At 38.0% G+C, this 10,782-nt stretch overlaps 2 protein-coding genes across 2 annotated transcripts; both read right to left on the reverse strand.

Annotated features, from left to right (window-relative positions):
• Nucleotides 1–278: 278 nt before the first annotated feature.
• On the reverse strand, nt 279–2,283 carry LOC137709373 (uncharacterized). Its single transcript, XM_068448465.1, has 4 exons — nt 2,116–2,283; nt 1,931–2,030; nt 931–1,314; nt 279–632 (listed from the first exon to the last, which is right to left on the reverse strand). The coding sequence occupies exons 1-4, from the start codon at nt 2,214–2,216 to the stop codon at nt 504–506; spliced, it is 714 nt and encodes a 237-aa protein (XP_068304566.1). The 5' UTR covers nt 2,217–2,283; the 3' UTR covers nt 279–503.
• Nucleotides 2,284–7,392: 5,109 nt separating this feature from the next.
• On the reverse strand, nt 7,393–8,841 carry LOC137749248 (uncharacterized). Its single transcript, XM_068489351.1, has one exon. The coding sequence runs from the start codon at nt 8,669–8,671 to the stop codon at nt 7,616–7,618; it is 1,056 nt and encodes a 351-aa protein (XP_068345452.1). The 5' UTR covers nt 8,672–8,841; the 3' UTR covers nt 7,393–7,615.
• Nucleotides 8,842–10,782: the final 1,941 nt, after the last annotated feature.

A 10,782-nucleotide genomic window follows, 5' to 3' on the forward strand; every position in this document is an offset into this window, starting at 1 on the left:
CAAGGTGTAATTGATTCGATGGATTATATATTAAGACCTCTCACTTACAAGTGAAGAGAAATATCACTAGACTGTATTACTAAATGACGTCTTGTTTTTGTGTATTGACTGATTCGTTTTTATTGTATGATGAATGATTTGATTGTAGTTACTACGTACATTACAGGTTCGAATAAGAACCACACAAGGCACCTAACAGGATGAGCACATGAAGTAATCATTCAGATTATCCCATCATATTTAAGACAATAAACCAGCTCACTAATGAAACCAACAAAGAAAGGAAATGAAAAGCCATAAGTACATTTAAATTGTAGCAAAAGCCATTTCATTATCTTCATGGCCAGTTCACAAACTGGGATCCAGATGAAGTAGTTTTACGTCTAAGCACTATGATGTTGAACATAGATCTATCAATCACAGTAAGAACTGAAAGTTTTTTCAACCTGATGCACCCGACGATAGATCTTGTCTCAACCTCTGATGTCAGAGACAGTAGAGGTTTAACCATATAATGCACGCCATGGCTCCCCATCGTCTTTTGATTTTCTTGTTGGATTCCATGTGATCTTGTCTCTTGAAAAGGAAAGGTTCAAAGTGCTTGCTAAAACTTCTCCAATCTCATAAAGTTTCTGAAAAAGAAACCATCTAGAGTTAGACAATATACACACACTCGGGAAACAGACAGATTCATAGAGAACTAAAAGGAAGAGAAAGAAACAAGGCTAACTGACTTTCAGCAGTGGAACATGGAGAAACTGAGCATACACTAATTTTCCCATTCATCTCTCAAGCAAATCATAGAAATACAAATTACTATCCTATCATGGCCTCCAAACCCAACTTGAATTCAATCATATGTCACAACAATTCTAGGTAAACTGAATGTTGACCGTTGCATTAGATAAAGTAATAAAAAAGACTGTATACCTGAAACTCTTCTTTACCAGAAATGCGTTGACCTGTTTGCCCGATAAGAACATATGTCCGCAACTTCAAAACACGGACCAACTGAAGAAAGCAAGCCAAAGGTTCATGATGAATCTGCAAGGATGGCGATGGCTTCTGGGTTTTGGTTGCCATAGCCTTGCTTATGTCTGTTTCTGAACCAATCTCTATACCATAAAGTGAACATTTGCTTTCAAATTTTGTTGCAGATTTACTTTCCCCCTTTAGCTTGGATGACTCTAGGAAAAACGGGGCAATGACTGTAGGAACTGAGGATGAATTCTGCCCTGCTAATTGTGCTAGAACTTCATTAATAGCACAGGCTAGTATTGGCGGTTCATAGCATTCCATAAGCAGCACAGACACCTGAAAAATACAAAATTGAAGAGAAATTTTTTATAAAGTTCCCCTAATCTGTTATCTTCAAGATATGTTAGAAGATAAATACAATAGTTATTCACTCTGTCCTAGTAACTCAAGCCGTTGGAAATAGTAATAAACTGACAAACTTCAACACAATATCAAAGTTGTTGGCTCACACCCTAACAACTAAAGCATTTCAGAGCAGTGGTAGATCGATAAACTTTATGAAAAACAGAAAACTGCATAAAAAAATAATGTGGAACCTTCCACTGTTTTCATCACAGCATGAGTTCTGAAACACAAAGGAACAAAACTTTTACAAAGTAATTTAATGGGTTTCTACCACTATGGGCATAGAAACCAAATCTACAAGCATTCTTTGAAAAACGCCTGCAATCAAGTCACTTTAGATCTATACCCCAAATTGTCACAAATTTCACTTTCACCATAAAAACTAGAACACATTCCATTAGAGAATACACGACCCATTTCTCAACACCCAAATCCCACATAGAATCTAATCTATACGAGGCAGAATCTATACGAATACAAACCCGTTTATGGGTACTAAACAATTCCATGAGAGAGAGAGAGAGAGAGAGAGAGAGAGAAGGGGAACCTCATATTGGCCCTGGGGATCGAGGAAGTGGCGAAGGATTCCAGAAGCTGTGCAATTTTGGATTCCATAGCGCTCCACTGAAAGCTCAAAACTTTCTTCTCTGCGACAAATTGGCGCACTGAAATCAATCGATATAATAGGAATTTGATCTCAAACTTAAAAGGGTTGATAGGAAGAGATCTTACACAGTAGAATTGCTTGGATTTGGGCGGAAAGCAGCTGAGATGGCTTCGCCGAAGCCCTCTGAGTCTCTCAGCAGAAACACTACCTTCGGACCAACCTTCATTTTCTTTCTGCTGTTTCTTTTAACCAATGCCCGGAGGTGCGCGCACTTGCAATATATAGGAGATCGAGTGCCGCTTTTTTTTTTCTTTTCATTTTTCTCATTTTTGGTTTGTTTCTTTGTTTTGTTTTGTTATTTTTTCTTACTTTTTTGTAATTTTCAACATTTAATACATCAAATTTTTGTCGTTCCAAAGTCATACCTAAAGTGTTAATTTTGGGACAATTTTATACATCTGTTAATCAAACTGTTAAGTCTGTCGTTAACTGATGATGTGATGCCTATGTCAACAATGACTGAGCGTCACGTGTCATTAAAATTATTAAAATAATTAATTAAATAAAAGCATTTATTAAAAATAAAAAACAACGACAAGAAGGAAAAAACCCAAAACCCTTTGCAAATCAAAACAACAAAATATTCCGATCAAATCATCCCCAAACCCAATCTTTCAATTCAATCCCCCACTCTCAAACCCTAAAGTTCAGTTCTTTGAGATCAAAAGGAAAACCCCAATTGAATTACTTTCAAAGCTTCAGTAAAATTCAAATTGAAAGACGATGTTGAACTCAAACCACCACCAACCCGCGTCTCCCTCTGACGCATGATGCTCTGCGAGCCGTTGGTCTGGGTATAGGAGGCAACGGCGGAGCAGCTGGAGGAGCGCCAAAGTGACTAGGTTTATTGAATCGCGGCCGTCCCCTTCAATCTCGGTCGTTCCCTTTTTCCCTTCTCCCGAGGTCTCCTTTCAAATTTAGATCTCCTCCACTCCATTTCAAAACTGCTTCCCAAAATCTCAACTTCTCTCTTCTCACTTTCCCATCAGATCCACATTTTCTCAGGAAACAAACACCTCGAGTCCTGCCTCCTTCTCCTTCAACAATGTCGAGGTTCATCGAACTCCTCTCGCCTCTGCTTATCGTTTTCCTCCTAGTCCAATTCACCATCGTCGTCTCTTCTTCCTCTCCGCCAGAACCCTCGTCGACTCCATCGCCGCAACCCGGCGCCGATTCAACTTCACCACCATCTTCATTCCCGATTTCTCTCCCTCCATCTCCATCTCCGTCGGCGAGGGTTCGGCCGTCCTCGAGCTACTTGCCGGCGACGATGAGGCGCTGCTGGTCCGAGGGGATGCCCTCCTTGGCTTGGATCTTGTCCTTGACATTGTCGATGGTGTCGGAGGACTCTCTCTCTCTCTTAATTTCTTGAAAGATTTGATGATTGAATGTGTATGTGGTTTCAGTAAGCTCTTACCACAGTGGAAGATCCAAGCTTTTGCACTGATTTCTTCATCTCAGCCAGAGCAAAATCTTGGGTTTTTCATCCAAGCCCAGTGAAGCAAGAGCAAAGAGGAGAGCAGAGAGAGAGGGAGAATAGAGGGAGAAAGTGTGCGGGGGTAGGGTTTTTTTTGTTTTTTTAATAAATACTTTTATTTAATTATTTATGTTAATATTTTTAATGACAAGTGACATTTATCTAAAAATCACATAGGCGCCACGTTATCAGTTAACGGTAGACTTAATAGTTTGACTAACGAATGTATGAGACTGTCCCAAAATTAACACTTTAGGTATGACTCTGGGACGAAAAAAACTTGATGTACTAAATGTTGAAAACCACGAAACATAAGGATAGGAAACAGAGATCAACCCCTTTTTTTTTTTTTTTTTTTTTTTTTTTTTGTGTGTGTGTGTGTGGAGTGTAAATAATAAAATCTTACCTAAAAAAATCAATGGCATTTGTTTTTTCTTCTTTCTAGGATAAGGTTTATGACTTGCCTTTGATTATTCGTTTTCTATTTGAAACTAAAAATTTGTTACTTAATTTTTTAAGAGTAGTGATAAACCCACCTCACTGTCTTATTTTCCCACCCACCTGTTAATAAAAAAATTTAATACCTAATTTACTCTCTTGTAAAATGACATCTAAGACCAAAGAAAAGAAAAACCCCTGCTCTCTAGGTTGGCAGGTTCGTTCTTCCCCATCTTCTAGAACAACACACCGCTCTAAATCTTCAAAAAATCAAGTCCCCAGTACCTTTGGCCATTTTTATTTGATCTGTTTGTTTTTTGTTGTCAGTACCAGCAAACAACCTTGAAAACTAGGATAAAGACTTGTCTGTCCACAATCCACAATCTACATACCGATTGTTGTGAGATGAGCATATGAAGTGGAACATAATGTTCTCGCGGCAGGTGGCGTGCTGGAGGATGGAGAAGAAGTCGAGAAATGTGTAAAATGTATTGTATAGATGCGATCCTCGTTGTGCATCTTGATCAATTGAATCGTGTTTTTGTAGATTTTCTTTTACTCAATAAAAATAAAAAGAATTTTAATATAAAAGGTTATTTTAGGAATAATAGTTGGTTGGAAGATAACATTTCAAGTTTTTAACTTTTTGTGGTGGGTGGGATTATAATGTGGGTGGGGAAATAAGACACTGAGGTGGGTCTAGTAGGACTCTTCTTGAAAGTCACAGAACCCAATTTAATTCGATAGTAGATAGAGTAGACGAAAAGAAGACCAATTGAGATAGAATTCAACTTTTAAAGAGTTAAGTGACGACTTTTTAATTTTAGAAAGTACAGTACGATTTGAATCTTGTTTTAGGTGGCAAATGAGTAGAACAGACCAATATCTCTAACAAATCAAGTGTAGAATTAATGGCACACCGCATGATATGTGCTTGATACTTGAATATTGGCTTGAGAAATTTTCTCCATCTTTTCTTATTCTAAAATTTAATGGCACACCACGTTTGAACTAATAAATATATTTCGGCCAACCTAGCTTCCTCTGTCTATCGGAGCCAACAAAGAGTATTTCGCGGTGGTGCGGTGATGAGATATGAAAGTACAGTGCGATTCAATACTTGTTTTATGATCATACATACGTATTTTTATTTTTTTCATACAATCTTAACGAGTAGTTAAAGTATGCCTTTTTTTCCCAAAAAGTGAAAGTACTATACACTTTTTCAATGTAACATACAAACATCACATATTATTTATTGATAAAATGAAAAGGCTTTTTAGCCAAAATGGTCCCTTAGATTTGCATAACACATAACTTTGGTCCTTGAGATTGAAAATTAATAGGAAATGGTCCTTGAGATTGTCCACCATCCATTATTTTGGTCACTCCGTAAAGTGGTCACGGAGCTCATACCGGAAATTGAGATTTTTGGCCGGAAGTTTAGGCAATTTTCAAAGCTTCGTAACTCAATCGTTTCTTAACCAAATTCAACATATATATATATATGTATATATCAAAATGAAGATAGGAAAGTGTAGAACAAGATTATACCTATTTGGAAGCCCAATAATTGTTGGAGATGGCCGGAAAATAGCTTGAAAGGTGACTGGTCCACGGGAAAACTGGAAAACTCGCCGAAAACTAGGTAAATTTTAAACGTTCATAACGTCTTCAATACTCAATGAAATCAAGTGATTCAAAAACAAAAATCATACTTCCTGACGAGACAAAGAGAATGGTACATTTCTCGATGGCTAAGGTGTCATATCCCGGTTCAAGCCCCCACCACATCCTCGGCTCAACTCCACCGTAGCACGATATCGTGCTAGGTAGAGATGAAAATATACATATAAGGATTATAGGATCCTCACCCCTGGGTGATGTGGGATGTTACAATCCACCCCCCTTAGGGGCCCGACATCCTCATCGGCACACTCGCACCGAACGGCATAGTGGCTCTTATACCAAATTGTCACATCCCGGCCCGGGCCCCCACCATATCCTGGGTTTGACTCTACCGTAGCACGATATTGTTCACTTTGGGCCCTGACCACGCCCTCACGGTTTTGTTTCTAGGAACTCACACAAGAACTTCCTAGTGGGTCACCCATCCTGGGATTGCTCTCGCGCAAACTCACTTAACTTCGGAGTTCCGATGGAACCCAAAGCCAGTGAGCTCCCGAAGGGCCTCGTGCTAGGTAGAGATGAGAATATACATCTAAGGCTTACAGGATCCTCACCCCTGGGCGATGTGGGATGTTACATAAGGTACCATTCTCTTTGTCTCGTCGGGAGGTATGATTTTCGTTTTTGAATCACTTGATTTTGTTGAGTATTGAAGAAGTTGTGAACGTTTAAAGTTTACCCAGTTTTTGGCGAGTTTCCCAGTTTTCCCTCAGACCAGTCACCTTTCAGGCTATTTTCTAGCCATCTCCGGCAACTAATGGGCTTCCAAATAGGTATAATCTTGTTCTACACTTTCCTATCTTCATTTTGATATATTATGGGCTGAATTTGGTTAAAAAACGATTGAGTTACAAAGCTTTGCCCAAACTTCTGGCCAAAAATCCCAGTTTCCGGTGTGAGCTCCAAGACCGCTTAACAGAGTTTTTTAACGGAAGAACCAAAATAATGGATGACGGGCAATCTCAGGGACCATTTCTATTGATTTTCAATCTTAAGGACCAAGGTTATGTATTATGCAAATCTCAGAAATCATTTTGGCTAAAAAGCCAAATGAAAATAAGTTAGATTAATAAATATTCAAATTTAATATAATGGCCGATGTTTTGGCATACATCTCTTAAAAGTTAAGACAGATGAGGTTTTGTTGAAATTGGAAGCAGCTTAGCTAGTCTGAATCCCAGGTGGTGTCAAAATTTGGATGAACTTTTCGCTAAAATTTCATATATAACCCTAATTTGCTAGAATATTCTCTTGACCATTGATCTTGTTGAACTTTTTCCACTTCAACCAATTTAACAGCAGTAAATAAGAAAATCAAAAGTAATTTTACATGACTTGCCTTGGATTAATCTATCGAAACAAGTGTAAAATGAACCAATTCATCCACCCCTTTTTCATGGTTTGGGCTACAATTAAACTCTCAAACATGTCAGTTCAATGTTGTAACGTTTGATACTTGAATATTGACTCGAGGCATTTTCTTTTCTTTTCACTTTCTTATCCTGAAAAATTAACAGCAATGTCAGTCTTTAAACCCTAGCCTTATCCACATTATACCAACACCCATCCAATTTTCCACACACAGAAAATAAAAATGGCAAGAATATAATAATCAATCTACTTGAAAAATTACAAGAAGAAGTAGGAGATCATGGAATAGCATTTCTAGACCTTAATTTTCTTAATTTCCTGCATATATAATATGAATACAATTTTACATTATTATATATGCCTCCCACCATTCATCATCCTCCAAATACCTTCCCTACCAAAGGCTGCCCAGTATCCTATAACAGCACTAAACGGGTGACACCAACAATTAAAAAAATTCAGTTTACAAATTATCAAATGAATATTAGAGTACCTTTTTATATGAAGTAATGCTACGACCATAATTTACAATTTTACAACCATTTTCTGTTTTTTTTTTTTTTTTTTTTTTTTCTATAAGCTAGTTTCCCTCACTCAATCTTATATGCATGAAGAAACAGGCAGAAGTCGGAAGATGTTGAGTTACTAGTCTGAGTTGAATAATAAGGACTGCTATTATCACTGTCTATGCCGCCTTTGCCATCTCTGTCGTGATCGCTCTCTGATTCCGGCGGCCCTGGCTTGAAAATAAACAGCCCATGCCCAGTCCCGGGGCTGCTGAAAAGCCAATCGTGCACGTCCCAGAAAACTTGCACCGGTTGCATGTTCACCTGCACGGTCTGATTCCCTCTGAATTTCCACTGCAAATTCTTGACATGAATCAACACAATCCCGTCTATGCTGATCCATATTTCAGGGTCTTTCGAGCCCGATGTTGAGCTCTCCACGACAATGTCATGCTCTTTTCTATTCTCATCAAACTTCACTCTTGTGGCAAAACTTTTCTTGGCAAACACGTTTTCTTTTTTGTAGTATAAAAGTGCCTCCACAAGGGCTGGTCTGGATTTTGTTCTCTTGTATGCCTTTTTCTTCATGTCTCCCAATAACAACACAATCTCCTCATCGCAAACAAGAGCAACATAAAAGTCAGAACAAGGTTCTGGGCCGCCGCCAAATTTTGCAGAACGAAGATCCCAATAAACCTCCACTTGATTCCCTTCGACCTCGAATGACTTATACCCTTTTTTGCTCCAAAAATGCCATGGCTTTAGGTCGATTTTGCACGTATAATGAAAACCGCCGTCTAAGCTATCAATCCGAATGCTGAGGGAATGGTTCATGAGGTTCTTACACCATATGATCGTCACCTTCCGCCAAAATGTCGCAATATTTGCAAGGTAGACGCAAGTCACCGTGCTTTGTGCGGTTTTCGTTGTCACAGGGTCTTCTGTGATCTTCTCTGCAAATGGTGGAGGCTCATGTAACGATTGACCTCGTATTGATCGACTCAAAGACTGCATCTTTGCAAATGTAGTCAAAACAATAATGCTAGAGTCGCGAAATTTGTTCACCAAAACCGATGTATACTTCCGATAGGAGTTGATGATCGGAAAAAAATATAATAATATCGCAGGTTGAATAAGCATGGGGATTGAGGATGAGAAAGAGATGTGTAATGTTTAAGGTTTGATCGGTAGCAATTTAATAATCAAATATTTATTGCCACCTCCATTTTCATGTGCTACACCAACAAATATGTAAAATTGTTGGGTTAGCAATCATTGAATAGGTTAGGTAAAAGTTTCACATTGATTTTTTTTTTTTTCTTTTTCAATTGTGGATCTTGAAATCTAATGCTAATGAGAATGAAAAGGGATTGGATATTTGGAACTTACAACTTAACCTCTTGGGATCTTTGGGATTCTTGGTGCCCTTGGATATGGCCTATTGACATGGATGGAGATTGAGGAGAAACTGGTTTGTCAGAGAGAAGAGAGAGAGAGAGAGGGGTTGGTGAAGAGAGAGAAAGAGAGAAATGGAAGAGGCAGTTTGTTTTGGGGAGAAAAAAACTCTCCATTTTAAAGGCTATAATCTAAGAGGTTGCCGAAACAGAAGGGTTAGTTAACAAAACAAGATCTTTTACTATTTCTATTTACAGCTTCCTCCTTATCAATTTGCTTTCTGTTTTTTGGTTTAGCTTTGGAGGAAACTAAGAAAAGTAAATTAAATCCGTCTATGGTACATAGTAAAAATTAAATAAGGTATCGGTACAATTTAAATTGAACGTTAAATTGCAATGCATTGGTAGAAAATAATATTGTCTATGTAATATGGTGCGGGTTCAATCCTTCCAACTGTCCTTCCCTTTCTTTTGTCAACTGATAGATTTTGTTAAATTAGATATTAGATTAGTCATATCATCAAGCAAGGGCTCAACATCTTTCCACCACTGTGGTAAATGACCACTTGCACTCTCCTTCCCCTTAACAACTAACTATTAATCCACTAATCCGCACCAAATGAAAAACCATTCACCTGTTATCCTTTAATATACTTGAATGTGAAAGCTTATCCATTCCAATCTGATCATAGAGAGCAGCAAAAAAAACTAATCATATCTATGTTCGTTATAGGCCAAACTCGTTGGAGTCCAACCCAAGAAAATAATCTAAAAAGGAGAGAATGTCAATGTTGGTGTAGAAAAATTCGAGTCTTCCAATTCTCTACCAACAACTAATCTACCATCAATTAATGAGAGAGCAGAAGGATTTACCTGCAAAAGACACTTGGACACTCACTAATCTTGTAATCTATCAATGAGAGAGTGGAGGGATGTGTCTTTTGCAGGTACATCCCTCCACTCTCTCATTGATGAATTACAAGATTAGTTGTCGAAACAGTTAGAAGGGTTGGAGGTCTGGGTAAAGGTGGAGGCTCAATTACACGAATTGGAAGACTCGAACTCCAATGGACTCCTTGAATGTGCCCCCTAGCCAAAATATAGAGGGAAGCTGAAGATTTTATCTCCAATCATACGGGCATCTCCAATGCAAAAAATGCAAAATTGAGGATGTAAACAGATTGATAAGTGCATTATTTGTTATTATTTCATATCATTTATCTTTATGTTTTGTTAATTAACGAATTGGTCCTAAAAGAACCTTATTACTTTCTTTTCCTTAATTTCAGCCAATTTGCACACTTAGAATGTTTTTGGTGATAATTCGACTTTCCAGAGGAGTTTTGATGCAAAGCCAATTGGAGAAGGAAGTTAAGAGGCTGAAGATCGTTATGTTCGAATTTCATAATTTTCCACTGAGCCATTCATCCAATTTCACAAATCCATCCCACAAAAGTTGTTTTCCTGTTAGAAATGTGCAGCTGTAGGAGAAAGATGATTTGAAGGCATTCCTTCCTAGTGGTGTGCGATATATGCCTGGAAAGATAACAAATAAAGCTACGTTTATCATATTTTTACAGAATTTTCTAGAAGAGAAATCGACCTCAAACTTGGCGTGCAATTCAGATGACGTGTTTTCCAAGCCACGAAGGATTCTTTCCTAGTTTCTCTCATTGATTATTTAGGAATTTGTTTTCTTTTAGGATAGTTTCTACTAGACTTTTTAAGGTTTTACTAGAATAAATATAGTGCCCTAGGCTATCTCAAAAAGTGAACTTAGTACACAAAAATTTGTCCAAAGTGAAGGAGGGAAGCTTAGTGTGCATTTACCATTCTTTTGCGGGTTTTATCTTCTTC

The sequence above is a fragment of the Pyrus communis genome, chromosome 11 (assembly GCF_963583255.1).
Source record: "Pyrus communis chromosome 11, drPyrComm1.1, whole genome shotgun sequence".
NCBI classification, from domain to species: domain Eukaryota; kingdom Viridiplantae; phylum Streptophyta; class Magnoliopsida; order Rosales; family Rosaceae; genus Pyrus; species Pyrus communis.